This window comes from Mastomys coucha, unplaced genomic scaffold (genome assembly GCF_008632895.1).
Source record: "Mastomys coucha isolate ucsf_1 unplaced genomic scaffold, UCSF_Mcou_1 pScaffold22, whole genome shotgun sequence".
In the NCBI taxonomy this organism is placed as follows: Eukaryota; Metazoa; Chordata; class Mammalia; order Rodentia; family Muridae; genus Mastomys; species Mastomys coucha.
This window is the reverse complement of record NW_022196905.1, coordinates 105,259,048-105,275,992: the sequence shown is the minus strand read 5'-3', so window position 1 is coordinate 105,275,992 and position 16,945 is coordinate 105,259,048. Positions and strand designations below refer to the sequence as shown.

Here is a 16,945-nt window from a genome sequence, read left to right as displayed (position 1 = left end):
TCAGAAACCCACCTGCCTCTGCCTCCCAAGTGCTGGGATTAAAGGCGTGCGCCACCACTGCCTGGCTGGGTCTGTGCTTTTCAACAGCACAAGCCGGCTACAGGGGAGGAGACACCCAATTCCCAATTCTTTTCCCATCACACAGAAGGATGCTGAAGCTCAGAGAGGCACAGACACTTGCCTAAGGTAGCACAGCTCAGGAAGGGCAGACTTGACCAGCCGCCTGGGGCCTGGGAGGAGCTGTGGGGCCCCACTCACTTGGACAAGGAGACTCCCCCAGGCTTGCCAATGAGGTCCTCGTGGTGCAGGACTGTGTCACTCCAGGCGATGCCCAGGAAGTCCAGGATGCGTTTGAGTGAGCGCCGGGGGTGCAGCACCAACTGCTCATAGTACACGGGCAGGCACTTGTCCCTGCCCACCTCCATGCACTGTGCGTACATCACCTCGATGGCCTTGTTCCACTTGGTGAGGCAGTCTCGGTAGCTGCTGAGGTCAAAGCCTGCGATGGTGACCTTGCGCGTGATCATGGAGTGCACGGACGCCCGGCCATCACGCACCATTAGCAGGAATTTGGAGTTGGGGAACAGGCGTGCCAGGTAGACGGATGACTTAAGTGTGAAGGGGTCCTTGTTACACAGCACACGTGCCGGCTCGCCATGCTTGGCGATCACCTCCAGGATGAAGGCCTGCATGGCCGCGTCCAGCACCTCATCTGTTACCCCTGCCTCATCCAGCCGCAGCTTCTCGCGGCCGGACTTGGTCCAAGCCTGCCGCATGGCCAGCACGCGAGGAATGATTCGCGTCTCCTCCCCACAGCGCACCTCAGGGTGCGCGTCCAACATTGCACGCATGAGCGTGGTGCCGCTGCGTGGCACGCCGCCCACGAAGATGAGCGGCATGGCCTTGCCGTAGCGGTACTCCACGTGGTCGGCGCCGAGCATCACCAGTTCCTCCTGCTCCGGCCGCATCCTCCGCGCACTCCGTGTGCCTCCGAGCACCGCCCGGCACTCCAGTACTTGCTGTCCAAGCTTTACAGCGAGCACCAGGGCCAGAGCACAGCCGGCGGCCAGCACCACCTTACGCACCGACAAGCGCATGCCCAGCCAGGGTCGCAGGCCCAGCCAGGGGGCCCGCCTCATGGACGGGTCAGCAGGCCCACCTGGTATGCATCTGTGGAGAAAGGGACGGTGTCAGCAGGCCCATGGGGACACAAACAGGATGCTGGGACCGGAAGCTTGGTGTCAAGTAGGTGAAAGTACCTACTTGGTGCTTCTCCCCTCCCCGCAGGGGACCACGGTGGCCTCAGAGCCTCAGGTGGACAAGCAAGACTCAACCCTCTCACCACCATGGATATGGGGCCTTGGTCATCTCGGGTTCCTTATCAGCGACTGAGCTAGCTATTTGATAACAGATGGCAGTGATGGTGATTATTATTAAAATATTAGAAACAAGTATACAAGCTACTTGGGAAGCTGAGGCAGGAGGATTCCAAGTTCAAGCCTTCGTGTATTAAAAAAAAAAAAAAAAAAAAAAAAAAAGGGGAGGAGTGGGTGCAGCAGGGAGCTGTGAAGTGTGCCTGACCTGGCTGCCTTGAGAGCTATGTGTGATGGTGTCATGGGTTTCTCAGGTTCAAGTCCAAGGTTCCTGGGGCACAATATGCCTTCTAGGTCCTGAGAGATCGACACACTCCCATAGGTTGTGCAGCATTCAGGCCATTCTAAGTTCTCTGACAGGACTATTGATTGGTCTCAGTCATTAATCTTATGTGTCCTGTATAGCTTACATCATTGGATCCTGGCAACTACAACTGTATTGATCCTGGCAATTTCCACTATATTCTGTTTCTGATAGGGGTATACAAAGTCTGATAGCTCTCAATAAAACTGTCACAGCCTGAGTCTGGCTGTGGCCCCTCCAACCCAAGCTTGGTTTAATTTTTCACCAGCTATATCAGATAACTATGGTCTGGTAAGTGCACTTATAGCTGGGGATATAGCTCAGTGGGTAGAGTGCCTACCCAGCATGCGCAAAGCCCTGGGTTTGACCCCCAGGACCACATAAACCAGGCATGGTGGCTAATGGTTGTGACATCTGGCATGCGGGAGGTAAAGGCAAAAAGATCAGGAGTTTGAGACCAGCCTGAAATATAGGAGGTCCTATCTTGGAAAAAGCAAGCAAGCAAGCAAGCAACATCATGGGAACAGCCCACAGTCCTGATTCCTGCAGCATGGACAGGGGCTGTGCTCTCAGCTCCCTGCACAAGGAAGCTCATTTTTGCTCAGTTTAATAACGATAGAATGAGTGTCTGAATGACCAGGACTTGGCACAGAGGAGGGAATGAGGCTAGGAGAGGTGCCCACAGTTACCCAAGAAGAAAGCAGCCAAGCCAGGATCCAGACAGGGCGGCCCCCATCCCCCATGCCCCATGGCAGGGGTGGTCTCCTTTAGCACTCTCCCCAATCCCCATGGCACAGGGCTTTGCGTCCCCTCCACCTGCTCTTGGGATTGCTCATCAAGTTAGCACTTAAGTCCATGCACTAAGCCCATGACTAGGCAGCCAGGACAGCGGCCTCCGCGCACAGGTCCTCATGAAGAAGTGTGGAACTCACAGGGGACATGCTTAGTGTGATAATGAGCTGGCGCTGCTGGAAGGACCCAGAGGGGAGGAAACGTTGTCCCAGCTGGGAGCTAGCACAGCAGGATTAGACCACAGCAAGGTGTTGGGAAGGATGCTCCCAGCCCAGGAGAGGAGTGGGGAGAGGGCTCCTGGGCTGCAGGGGAAGGAAGGGACTGAGAAGCAAAGGCCCAGCTCCAGCCCACAGTGGCTGCAGGGCTGGAGGCTCAGGACCAGGCGGCTGGGGACTGCTTGGAATAGGAAAGGTAACACCTCTCCTCCCAAGGCCTTGCTGACCAGAGGTTAGGAACTCAGCAGGACTTTTTCAGACAGGGGCTTCCTAGGAAGAGCAAAGCTCGCTACTCTCAGCCTCTGCCCAGATCACTAAAGGTCAGTACAGACTGCCTTGCCCCCACAGTCTTTGAGTCTGAATCACTGCCTTCCCCTTCGCCTCTTGCTGGAATCAGCTGGGTGGGTCCAGATTTACCCTCGGCTATCACTTCTAACCCTGCCAGCATTATGGGCTCACACTGGGAGGTGACAGGTCCCCTGAGAAGGGCAGCAAAGGCCTGCTGCAACTGAGCCCCAAGCTGAGGTCTAAAGAGCATTAGGACGGCACTCAGACAGCAGGTGGGAAGGGTGTTCCTGGACGAGGGCGCAGTCACTGTGAAAACCCTGCGAGAGAGAACCCTGTGGCCAGGGGTTGCGAGTGTCTCACAATCACATGAGGGTTTGTCGAGGTGAGAAGAGACAAGACAATAGGTTTTACCGTGAGGCTTGAAATTATCAAGAGAGTAGGCTCAGAGCTAGCCACCACAGGGGCAGGGCATGTGAGAGGACAACCCTTGAGGAAGCAGCCTCAAACATGGAGGCCAATGTGTCAAGGCCAGGGTGTCCATAGTCAGGGCTCCTGGTGGATGCTCTCTCTAGGCAAGTCAAGTTTCTATCTTTGCCACAACCTGGGACAATCCACTGGGCTTAACGGGCTGCATGGTTGAGAAGTGCCTGCCAAGGCAGATATTTCTTGCCCAGAACCAGCAAGCTGAGCATCAGACCACAGTGGGGCCTCTCCCAGGAAAGAAACTGCTTGCCTCCTCCTGCTAACGCTGCTCTCTGCTTCAATTTTGGGTCTGTGACAGGCAAAACTGATTCCAAGGCACATTTAGGGGACAGAGCAGGCTGCAGAGGCCATGGCCACTCAGATATCGAAGAATGCTTTCTAGTGCTCCATAAAGCTTGCCTTGTGGACCTGAGATCCAAGCTCTGCCACTAAAAATGACTGCTGTGCCAAGGATACCCTGGAAGCTGCCAAGCACACTCTGGCTGAAATGAGAACCACTGCCCTTTGGGGTGAAAAGGTGCTGTGCATAGGGGGAATGCTTTAACTGTAGGCTACTTACAGAATGGGGGCGCACAGTGCACATGTGCATGCATGTGAGTGTGCACACATGTGTGAGTGCACATGCGTGTGTGTGCCTGTGGCTGGTGACTGACATAGTAACCCTAGGAGGGAAAGGGAACACAGGACAGGAAAAGGTTATGGATCGGCAAGCTTGCCCCCATTAAATCACTCACAGGTTTCAGATCTGAAGTCTGGCAAGCGTCCTGCCTGCATTCTGTGCTTTTTTAATTCTAGAATGCTCAGAGCTGCACAGCCAGGGTCAAAGCCACGCTTTTCCAGAAGAAAACAGCTCCTCTTAAGCAGGTGGGATGAGCCAGAGGGTAGCCTGAGGAGCCACTGCTGTCCTAGCAGTGAAGGCAGCAGGCACATGTTCTGCAGAACTGGGTTCAAATCCCACCTCTGCAGCTTGCTGGCTCACAAGGTAGACAAGAGACATTTTCTTCCAGCCAAGGGGAGCAGGGATAACGGTAATCAATTCCAACATCATGAAGATTGGATAGTGCCCACAGGAGGCACTCAGCAAACACTGCCCAGGCTGCCCTAGAACCCACAGTTCATCTGCAATGTCCTGTGTGCTGGTATTCCTAGTGTGTACGAGGCTTTGATGCTCCTGAATTTTAACTAGACAGCTGTGCAGAAAGTTCGCTCGCTTACCCGCCTACCCGCCCATGCTGGAGACAGGGAACATGAAGCATTAAGGGGCTGTGTCAGGACAGTGGGGTCCCTGTGTAGACTCACCTCCCCTGGGCGCCCTCATTTCCAAGCACTGGTCCTCGAGCCCCGACAGTCCTGTGGAGCAATGGAGATTGCTGTGTCAGGGAAGGCTGAGGCAGAGGGGCTTTGGGGCTTTCCAAGCACCAGACAATGGCCTTTAGGGAGAGACCTTTGCTGCTATGGGGAGTCCCTGCCAGCCTCTCCCTTCTTCTCAGTCCTGGGCATCAGGAAAAGAAAACACTACAACAGCATGCCTGTCACTACCCAGGGAATGCCAGGCACGGTCACCCAGGCTGGGCACCGTGAGCTCCAAAAGGCTACCATGTGCCTAGGTGTGGCACTCCCTGTAGTTGGATAATGTCTGGCTTCCACCACCCAACACTCAACCAGTGCCTCCACGTGTCTTGAAGCCCCACTGAGTAGAGAAGACCTTTCTAGCCAGCTAACCCAAGAACTAACTTAGCCCGTTTCCCATCTCAGTCTGTGAGCATTCACAACTCAGCTCCAAACACCATGTTTTGAGTTCAGGCTGTATCCTCACAGACCTAACATGCCAAGGGGGCACTCACAGCCTGGGAGGGGTATGGGAGGGGCTGGGGAAGGCAGGCTTCACAGACACACATGCATCACCTCCCATTCGACACCCCTCCCTGGTCCTGTCTCAGATGCTCTAGAGATGGAAGAGTCCCTGACCTTTGAGACCAGAGTCTCGGTTGCCCTCGTCTGTACACAGGGGCTGCTGGGAGGCTTCAGCCAGACAGAAGGACCTGGAACACCAGCAGTGACCGCCATTTGTGTCACAGCAGGAAGGAGCAAAGAGTGGCTGCCTGCATCTCAGTCCTCCATATGCAGAGAATCCTCACTCCTTTATCATTTAGTTTGTTTGTTTGTTGGAGTTTTTTCTGGAAATCCAGTCATGCCAGTACAGTAAGGCTCAGCTGGAGAAGGGGGTCTCACCTTGCTCTGACCCCACAAGATGCTCAGGCCCAGGACGCTTCCCAGGCCCCTGGGAAGAAACCAAGCAATCCAGAGAGGGCACTGGAAGTTTCCAGAGAAGCTGGAGGCAACCTGGCTGCCCCCAGGAGGCCCTTGAAATGCTAAGTGTTCCTAGGCCTGCCAACCCACAGCTGGCACCAAGCACTCTCCAAAGAACACAGGCTCACTGACTCCCATGGACCAGCTGATGGCCATCCATCTCAGAACAGGCACCCAAAGTCCTGCCACGGGATTGAGAAGAGATTTAAATTCAGCCAAACTGAATAAAGTAAAAATTCACTTGGCTTTGCCTTGGTCATATGCCAAAGGCTCAGAAACCCCTGGAGTCAGCAGAGAGTGCCATACTGGATAGCCCTGACCTAGACAGTACTGTGGCCCCTGGGGTGTGGGGTGCTGTGTGCACATCCTGACCTAGACAGCATCCTCTGTGGCCCCTGGGGTGCGGGGTGCTGTGTGCACTCAGCTCCTGCAGGTTCTGTGTATACAGGTTCACCTGAGCTTGGAGGGAAAACTGCCTGTGTGTTGACGTGTGTGGACTTCATGTTGGTTTTACCTGGACAGTAGCATGGAACAACTAACTATTCCCACTGCATTTACAGTACGCTGTGGTGCAAATCAATTCAAGGTGGTTTGCAGTACACAGAGGTGGCCCAGCAAGAGAACTCAGCAGGTAAAGGCGCTTGCTCAACAAGCCTAACTTGAGTTCAAATCTCGGGACCCACAGAGACGTGGAGAGAACTGACCTCACAGAGTGGTTCTTTGACCTCCACACTCAGACCACGGCCCCGTTTGCCCCTTCACATGTGCAATGATAAAATAACAGTGTGTGGAGGGTATGCACAGATACTAAGACCTTTCATGTTCATGCAGGAGGAGGAGGAGGAGGAGGAGGAAGAAGAAGAGAAAGAGAAAGAGGAGGAGGAGGAGGAGAAGGAGGAGGAGGAGGAGCATGTGTGTGCTTTGTGCTTTCCTCCAAAGAAGGGAGAGAACTCTGCAGGAGTATCAGCCTCAGAAACTGTCAGTACACCACAAACCCCAAAGTAGCAGCCACAAGACTGTCATAAACTGTCAGCCTCTATTCTGGAACCTTCTACTCAGAGGTTGAGCACACAGGACAGTGAGAGGCAGGGGTGTGGTCCACAGCTCTCCTTTCTTACAGGAGGATCCACATCCTCCCATCAGCCCCGTGCTTACACAGTGGGCTCTGCACATGGGCCAGTTATGTCTGTGAGGATGCAGGGCAAGTATAACTGTGCCCAAGGGCAGAGTCACTAACAAGGCGAGCCAACTGGCACCCACAAACAGCAGGAGAAAGAGATTAAGAAACATTCAGATGCTCCCCGCAGTCCCGGCATTCTGGGACGTCGTCTCCTAAAACAGCTTCTGACCCGGTAGCTCACAATATTTCCCTGTGATGAGGCATCGAGTGATGATCAGGTTTTCCACATGTGTGCCAGGCACAGAAAGGGTGCAGACCACCTGCATCCAGACCCAGCTGTGTGACCCTGGCCTACCTCTGCCTAATCTCCCTGAGCTCCTCTGAGAAACATGGCTGCCGACGCCTCTGGGCATCATCACACTCAACTTAAAAAGGCCCTGGGGACTCCTGGAGCCTGGGAAGAGTCTGTCAGTGAATCTGTGCAGGGATATCTGTCCAAATCAAGTGCTGCCTGGCAGGTGCCATGAGGTGGGTTTGTCCCATTTAGTGGAAGAGGTTGTGGCTCTGCAATGAGTGGAGGACACACAGCTAAGGAAATGGAAAAGTCAGTTTCCAAACTCAGCTTTGTCCTTCAGTGTTGCTGTGTCCCCCCATCCCCCACGCCCGCTCTCAGCTCATCCCCTAGCTGCTCAGGAGCCATGGGAAGGGAAGAGGGCAGCAAAGGCGGAGGGATCTGAGGGAACCACTTATGTCAGAGTACCTGCCCCAGAAAGACAGTCACTACTGTGCACCTATTGTGCGCTGCACCATGCACACTAATAGGATTCAGTGAGAACAGAAGACAAAGGAGGATCAGGCTATCCTCAGCTACACAGTGAGCTCAAGACCAGCCTGGGCTACATAAGAGATGCAGTGCTGGTGCTGAGTACAGAGAGAAACAGCCAGTTTGAGGACCAGGCATCCATGGTGGACAGAGGCAAGTGACATTTTGGCTCAAATCCATTTATCTGTACTTTCTTTCTTTCTTTCTTTCTTTCTTTTTTTTTTTTTTTTTTTTTTTTTTTTTTTTTTTTGTTTTTTTCGAGACAGGGTTTCTCTGTGTAGCCCTGGCTGTCCTGGAACTCACTCTGTAGACCAGGCTGGCCTTGAACTCAGAAACCCGCCTGCCTCTGCCTCCCAAGTGCTGGGATTAAAGGCATGTGCCACCACCACCCGGCTTATCTGTACTTTCTAAGCTGGCATTTCCTTACGCTCAAGAGATCAAGAGGCTCCCAAGAAAAAAGGAGCTGTGAGCAGAGGGAGTACCTGGTAGTACCTGGGGCTGCGTCTGTAACATGGATGGGGGCAAAGGCCCGTTCACAAACCCAGACCCCAGGGAAGCAGCTCTCAACGACCCTCTACCAGGCAGCAATGCCATCTCACCCTTCACCACCCTACTCTCCCTGGGGAAGGTGACCCTAAGTATCAGAGACCACCAGCTCACCGCACCTGGGAGCCGCCAAGAGAGCCAGCAGGGAGGGAAAACAGTTTAGGTCCAGACTGCTACTAAACTTGGGGAACATTCGGAAGACATGAGGTCCACAGTGGCTTCCTGTCCTACACACCGCCCCCTCCCCCAGCTTCTGGGTGCAGCCTTGAGAGTTTACAAGCTGCTTCACTGAAGGCCTCTAAAGGTCAGATGTGCTCCGAGAACCCAACATCTGTCTCAGCACAGTGCTCCCCTGGGATACTTCACAGCACCATGGGGAGCTGGCCAGAGCTTATGGATCGGTGTGCAGGCGGCACCCAGGACTAAATACCAACAGAATAGTGTGACATGGGGCAAATCCACAGGGCAAGACCAAAGTGTTGTCTGGTTCTCAGAAAGCCCAACAGGAAGGCTTGGGTGGCCAGAATTCCAGGACGTGATGTTTGATTCTTCATAAAACTCACAGACACACATGGAGCGCTGCCTCCTTTGCTAACCCAGCAGAGTCTAAGAGACCCACGAGCACTTGGAGATTAGTTTGCTGGATTTACTCTGTTGTCTTTGAGATGGGGACTTGTGCCCTTGAGCTCCAGATTCCCCCTCACAAGAATCCTGGCTGTGGACTACTTTGTCCGATGGGCATATATTTTTACACACATTTTGGATCTAACCTGGGCCTCGCAGACAGAACTACTATCACTTTTGCCTAAGGCCCCTGCGGGTCTCAGGGGTGTCTGAAGCTAGTAGCTCCTAAACCCTTTGCACTGTTCAATGCAGATTGTCAAGGAAAGACTGCCCAGTGTCTGGCTTAACTCCTAGCAGCTCAGCCCAGGCCTGTGGCAATGCCTCACTCTGGGCCACTGTGCTGAGAAGCCCCAAGGACTCTATCCAGGGCAGCACAAACAGGAAAGGGCTGGGATGACCTTGCAGGAGCCCAGCTTCCTGCAACCACATGGCCTCCTACACAGGATCCTGTCTCACTCAGCAGGAAGCTGGGGGTGGAGGCTGGGCACTGGAGTCCCGTACACCTGATCATGACCCATCTCTGTTGACTGCAAGCAATTTGGGATACACACACACACACATGTGCGAGAACACACTCTCCCACATCACATGTGCACACAGACACACACCTGTATGTGTGCATGCACACACTCAGCACACTCTGGCACACACACACTCTTCACACACACATGCACACACACATATGCAGGCACACTCTCATGTCACACACAGACACACACACTCCCGCACACACACTTCCTCTCTGGAACACATGGCTCAGAACAGCTTCCTCGAGGTCGCCCTTGTGCTAACCTCCATCCAGTTTTAGAATGTTGCTGACAGAGCAAGCACTCATGAGGTTTCTCTCTGCAACCCAGCACGGCCTCTAATTATGGCAATCCTCCTGCTTCAGCTTCCCAAGCACTGACATTACGTGTGATTACATGTGACTCCTGACATATCCTATTTTGTCTCTGGAAAGTGAACTCAAACATCAATGTGCCCTCAAACAGCGGCACAAACGCAGTGGTGGTCACAGGGCTCAGCCTGCCTACCAGCAGCCATGGTGGCAGCTCCTCACATCCCTCCTGCGCCTGTGGTAAGGCTGCCGTGTACAAGCTGACTGTGGCCACATATACAAACATGCACGCACACACACACACTGTGCAGGGCACTGCACTAAAACCACTGTCATCATCACTGTCTTCAGGGAGAGGGACTTGAGATGGGGTAGCCCAGGCTGGCCCAAACCTCGTGATGACTCTCCCTGCTACAGTTTCCCAAGTATGGGATGACTAGTATGAGCCACAGTACCTGGGTTATCTAACCGTGGCTTACTGAAGTCAACAGTAAAGTGTTCAGAATCATGACAGACAGCCTCTGACTGAGTCCATCGAGAGGTGTCAAGTATGAGGTGTGGTGGTTCAAGCCTGTGATCCCAGCTCTCCCAGGGTTGAGGATCAAAAATTGGAAGTCAGTCATTTTAAGTCTAGCCTGGACTATATAAAACCCTGCCTAAAAAAGGACATTACTGCCATACACCACGTGGTCAGCATGAGGCTCTCCTGTGCCTGTGGAAAGGCATCTGGTGTGAAGCCGTGCATGTGTGACTGACTCAGAAGACACAGCTCAACCCAGGGTTTGCCTGTCAGCAAGTGCTGCCTCCCGGCCCACTCTCTCTGAAATGCCACTTAGGTCACACACCCAGCATTCAGTGTGTGCTTCCTGTGGGCTGGCCCTGGGGAACAAGACATCATGTTTTACAATGGTAGCACTTTGTGTCCCAAGTTAGGCAGACAGTTTTCTGTGACTAGCTCGTACTAGCAGTGGGACTCTGAGCCAGCAGACCGGTCACATTTGGGGAGTGCATCTGAAGATGGCAGCTGCTCTGAGGGCAGTGCAGAGGTCAGGCTGTGGCAGTGATAGCCACTTGTGAGCATACTGAAGCACAGACAGGAGTCTGCCCACAGGTGAGGTCCAGACAGCAGAGCAGCAGCCCAGGTGAACATGGGGCAAGATGGGTATATGGGTCAGTCAGGAGAGGACACCACACACACGGCAGCCTAGAAGCAACACCTGATATAAGGACAGACACACCCCTCAGCAAAGCAGGAGCCAGCAGCACACAGGCCTCCTGGACGACCCTATGCACAGGTAGCCTCTGCAAGGCAACAAGAGATTAGGGGCTGGCCTCCAGGCAGAGGTGGAGAAGCCTGGCACTAAAACTGTGCAATCCACAGTAACCCTGTCCCCCAGCAATCTGCAGAGGCCTGTCACAGAGTAGTATAATTGTAACAGAGGCTTTAAGGAGACACAAAGAAAACAACAGTGTATCCAACTCATAAGGACCAAGTGGGACCAGGATGCACCAACCAGGTGAGCAGGTCTAAGTTCATAGGAATGTGCCAGGAAAACACATGGGGCTTCTCTTGGTGGCACACACATAGCTCCTGTCACACATGTGTCACCAACTCTGACACATGGAGTAGTTAGATAAGATGGAGTTCTTTTCTGTCTAACTGAATGCACTTGGGGCTCCTAGATGAGAAGCCCTCGCTGGCGCCGGACATGGCGCCGGATATGGGTACGCACCCTTGATCCCAGCATGCTAGAGGCTGAGACAGGAGGATCCAGCATTGGAAGCCAGTCCTCTGTGTCCCCTCTATGTGGCACCCCAGGCCAGCCAGCGCCTTCAAGAGTGAAATGACCTTAGGGTTGTGTCTGACCACAGGCTCTGCACGAGCAGCCGGGGAGAGGGTGGAGATATACATGCTAGCTCACCATCCACGAAGATGACAGAGGCAGAAGACAGACTAACAGTTCCAGGCAGGGATGGGAAGGGGTCACAATGGGAGGGCTGCTCTGTTGCAGATCCTGGGGCATCACTTGGCCTCTCTGGGCCTCAGCTTCTACTCCATGTGAAATGGGTGCAGTAGCTCTCACCGGCAGGGCTGAGTGGAAGATACTGGGGCATCTGAGTCACTACATAAGGACACACACAGGGCACAGAGCTCATCATGATGTTTGTGGGGGACACATGTGTAATATGGTTTCAAAGGTGCAGCATCATGATTTTAGATACCCAGTTTAAGATACTCGTGGGCTGATCCTGAAGGTTCAAATGCTTTAACTCCAGCACTCAGAAGACAGAGGTAGGCAGGCGTGAGCTCCAGGCAGTCTGGTTCACACAGTGAGTTCCCTCAAGCTCTGTGAGGATGCTCTGTGAGGATGGATAACCAAATGAAGATGAGGGCCAGGAGGCTCAGAGAGGTTGAATACATCCACCAGAGTCAGGACTAAAGCAAGGCCTGACCTGGGCCAGGCTCAGAGACTGCTGCCTCCAATCTCACTCCAGGGGGTCTGGGGGCCCACAGGAGAACACCACCCTCAGGAAAACACAGACTTGCCCTGAGGGGTCCTGAGGACAGTGGCCTTCAGTCTGGGAACAGACAGAACAACACCCTGCAGCCCACAGTGAGGAAGAATGGGCACAAACCCCAGGGTACTGCTCACAGCCCAGGCCACTCTGTGCTCTGGACCTCAGTTTCCCCATGAGACTTCCAAAGGGAGGCTGAATTCTATCCCAAGTCCCACAGCCTGCACCTACTATAACCTGATGCATTAAATGGTACCTCATTTAGCATTTGCCTATTTCTGCAAAGGTGGGGCTGAACCAGCCCATGCAGAGAAAATGCTCCCCACTGAGCCCACTCCAGTCTATGATCTGCATCTGAAAAGCACAGAGGGGCTGGCCTGTGCATGTAGAGTTGAGTCCTCAGGCCAGAGGCTAGGGCCTGAGTCACTTGGTCCCTGTCTCCTTCCCCTCTGTGACTCAGAGCTGAGTGGGTGAGACTGCATGAGACTTATTGTCCCCTCCAGATAACAGAGCCACTTCATTGGAGGGGGTGTGGTGGCTGTCAGCTGCACCCTGAATACCCGGAGGAGATTCAGGTCACCCTCTGACTTGGGAGCACCCAGGAAAGGGGACATCTACCAGGAAACTAGGCTGGGCTTCTCCTGGAGGCAGGCACTCCTCTTGGGAATGGCTGCTCCCATCACCATGCCCACCCTTGCTTGTCTTGGTGTTGGCCACTCTGGCCTTTCCCCAGCCAGCATTCTCAGCTTACTTCTTTCCCACAAGGCCACATGGTAATTACAAGGACCTGGGCCCAGGCTGTGGTTCATGAGGCTTGGGGGTTTAGGGCACAGGGAAAGCCTCTGGACAGGCTGGGATCACATGTAGCTCTGCCAAAGTCCAGCCTGGGAGGGGAGGGCAGTTAGTAGAAGCAGCCTCAGTTTCCCCATCTGTACTCTGAGGCTAGCCTACCTTGGAGGCTTGATCTGATGACTAACATGTGGCAGGACCATCAACCTGCCATCACGTTCAACTAGGGATGAGTTAAATATCATACATGGACAGTGCGTGGGAGGGAAGTCCTCATCGCCTGAGACCTCAGGACTCGCTGCTGCTGGTGCTGCTGCTGAAGAGAATGGTGTTCTCTGCAGGAAGCCTGCTCTATGCAGGGCCTGTGTCTGCTCTCCTAACCCTCCCACTATCCTAAAGAACACTGGGGCTGGGGATGTGCTGTTGATGGTAGAGTGCCATGCAGGCTCCAGGACACTGCATAAGGCAGGTGTGAAGGTGCACACATATGAACTGTGGCTCGTCTCAGAAGATGGAAGCAGGAGGCACCTTAGTCCAGCATTACTCTCAGTTACACAGTGAGCTGGAGTCCAGTCTGTGTCACCTGAGATCCCGCATCATTTACATAAACAGATGGACGAGTGGGGAAGTCAAACTCCTGACTTCTAGATTTGCTTCCTGGCTTTATGGCCTTCGATCCTGAAATACACAAGTAGTGTCTAGGGAGGGTGCTCAGGGTGTGCTCAGGAGAGAGAGCAGCAGGGTCACGGTGCCAGCCAAGTGCAGTCCCACCATCCATGCTGGGCACACAGTAGGTCCTCTGGATGCTATTACTGTCCTCCCACCATCCATGCCTGGCACACAGTAGGTGCTCTGGATGCTATTACTGTCCTCCCACCATCCATGCCTGGCACACAGTAGGTGCTCTGGATGCTATTACTGTCCTCCCACCATCCATGCCGGGCACACAGTAGGTGCTCTAGATACTATTACTGTCCTACCATACAAGCTGGACATGCAGTAGGTACTCTGGATGCTATCTCTATCCTCCCACCCTTCATGCTGGGCACACAGTAGGTATTCTGGATGTTATCACTGCCCTCCTCACTAATGTTATCACTACTATTATTCATGTGGGTCAAACATTCCTAAAATCCAGAACCTTGAGACCTTCTGACTGTTTGAGACAAGGTCTAAGTAACCCAAGCTGGCCTTGTTAGACTCAGCCCCGGCTTTCTGAGTGTTAGGGTTGACAGGTGTCTGTTTTCATACTCAACAAAATCTAAAAGCTACTGAGTACCAACTAAACTCTGTAACAAAGTTTCCAATTTCTGAGCAGCTGAAACTTCAGAGTTCAGGTTGTTCAATGAAATTAATGGTCAAAACCTACAACACAACATGCCCAAGCATTTTCTATTTCTTCTACTCTCTGCAGAAGGTCCTTTTGCAGGATATACAATGACAACCCAGCAAACACAAGAAGGGACATTTAGACTTGAATACTGGGGAGACACAGTAAGAGTCAGGTGGAGTGAAGCAACATGGGGCACCTGTCTGCCAAGGACCTTCTCAGGCTCTCCAGGCCTTGGACCCTCCCAGGACTGCTGGGTAAAGAGTACAGCATATCTCCCCAGCACCTGTAGCCTGCCCCGTTCCTGGGTGCCAGCCAGGCTGGTGAACACTAAGTAGTGAGGCTGGTCACAGAGCATCAAGGGCAGACCCAGAAGGCCCAGGAGGCCCAGGAGCCTGCAGGGGTTGACTGGACACCCTTGAGGGAATTGTTTGCCCTCTCTGAGCTCTGGTCTACACAAAAGGATCTTCAATGCTTCAACCCATGGAGGCTGGTGGACCGCTCTCAGCACTGAATCAGTGGCTTCCCTGGTCTGCACTCCCACCATCACCTGAGCACTGGGTCTGGCAGCACCTTCAGAGTGTGCACCTTCAGCAGGGTGTTGCTCTGGAGGTCTGTCCTGCAGTATTCCTTACTGTAAAGTGAACTCAGCGGCATAGCCGCGAGAACACTGTGCATGTCGAGAGTGAGACCCAGGTGTGGCAGCATGTGTCTGTAACTGCCCCCCCCTCTTTCCCAAGGCACACAGGGAGCAGTGTGAGGCATCCCCACACAGGCTCTTCCCATCCTAAACTAATGACTGGGCTGCTCTCCTGACTAGCCACCACACACTTGTGCTTCTGGACACTCACTGTCGTCACACCCTGAGGGGTGATTCTGCCTCGTAAGACAGGTGACAGTGTTTGGGGACAGCTCTGGTTGTCACAACCAGGGGTCAGGACGGGAAGTCAAGGAGTTCTCAAACGTCCTCCACCAACGAGTCCCCAACCCCGAGAAATCACTTGGAGCCACACTGTGTCTGAAGAGGTTCAGGCTGCTTCAAGTTGTTTATAGGCAACAGAAAAGCAAGGTCTTTCTACACTGCTTGTCAACTCCACGGTTGGGTGCGCACCATTGGAACACCTGCTGCATGCCAGGCCCCACTCCAGCCCAGAGCCACATAGTAAGCTGCCTATGAGAAGCACTAGACTCGGGGGTCACAGGACACACAGATCCATAGTGCTTCTATGTGTTCCCACACCCTTGCAGGGACACACCACTCAGTCGGCCAAGGCCATCCTGGAGAATATTTAGGCTTCTGTCTTTGATGTATAACCCACTCATTTAAAAGACTTTGTTCTTGTGCCCCGTATGTGGCAGGTGCCCCAGGGAGTTGCTGGACGGAAGCAAAGGCCAAGATGCCAGGAGTCTCATGTGATTCCCACTCCAAGGACCTGGGTCTGTGCCTCACCAGTCCCACACATCTGCACACCAGAAGCTCTGCTGGCTCCACACAGAGGAACCTAGAGGGACCCAGAAGGACGCAAAGCCGCAGCTGGCTTGCCCCCTACTGCACATATGATTAAGGTACCCGGCCCTCCCACCACAGCCCGACTCTGTTAGCACCAACCTTGGACTGCCTGGTTCTGACATCAACACCAAGCTGGCAAGTCCCCCCATTTGTCAGATGTGGCAATTTAGGCTGAAGGAGGTGTCTGGACGAGCCGCCAGGAGCCAGTTACCTCCAAGTCCCCTGCTACCTATGGCTTCTGGATCTAGCCCTAGAAGGTCCCCTAGGCGGCCTACTGGCCCGTGGTCACTCTGGCTTTCAGAGTTTCTAAGAACATGAAATCATGGAAACACAGCAAACGACAGAGCGTTCCTGAGGGAGGAGACAGCCTCTGGGCTGGGCATCTGGGTGCCAGCAGCCAGGCTGCCCTGTGTCTGTTCGTGACCAGTCATGCAGGACTGAGAACCAGCTGGGCACAGAGCTGCCCACCATGCTTCATAATTGACACAGGATGGTGTGTGGGTGACACAGGATGGGGGGAGGGGAGAGGAAAGAAAAAGGTGGCACCCTTGGGGCCCCAGCCATGCTTTGCAGCATGGTACAGCCTCAGTTTCCTCTTGTGGAGGATGAACACTCAGGGTCAGTCAATAAACATGAGGTCCTTTGGGCCACTATGGCAGTATCTCACTACTTAAAACAGCTATACAACATCAAATGAGCACTGCTATACCCCAGCTCAACAGATGGGGAAACTGAGGCTCTCAGAGGTACACTGCTTGATGAGTACAGAGAAATTCAGGGATGGGTGGGGATTCAACCTATAAAGCCAGCATCCCAGCTCAGAATTCTGCCATGTAGCTGTGTGGCCCTGGGCAAGCTGCTACACCTCTCTGTCTCAGAGGTCAGAGAGGAGGACAGAGAATACTCCACACTCACTCCACAGGGCTCCAAAAGGCTGCCCCAGAACACCTTGCACCACAGAAGATCTGAAGAGTATATGTTGGGGTGAAGGCGTGCCACACTTTCCACCCCAGGAAGGAAAGCCACCTGGTTGAGGTTACGCAACAAGTGAACCCTGGAAAGCACAGCTAGGCGGGGGGGGGG

The 16,945-nt window shown here is 53.6% G+C and overlaps 1 protein-coding gene across 2 annotated transcripts in view; it reads right to left on the bottom strand.

Annotated features, from left to right (window-relative positions):
• Positions 1-16,945, bottom strand: part of Tpst2 (tyrosylprotein sulfotransferase 2) — a 39,588-nt gene that overhangs the window by 6,549 nt on the left and 16,094 nt on the right. Inside the window, exons 2-3 of one of the 2 annotated variants that reach the window (XM_031337402.1) lie at positions 4,755-4,805; positions 259-1,170 (exon numbers count right to left, since the gene is read on the bottom strand). In XM_031337402.1, the coding sequence (XP_031193262.1) occupies positions 259-1,139 (881 nt within the window). In that variant the 5' untranslated portion in view covers positions 1,140-1,170; positions 4,755-4,805. The remainder of the gene's footprint in view (positions 1-258; positions 1,171-4,754; positions 4,806-16,945) is intronic. The other variant, XM_031337403.1, reaches the window with a different exon arrangement.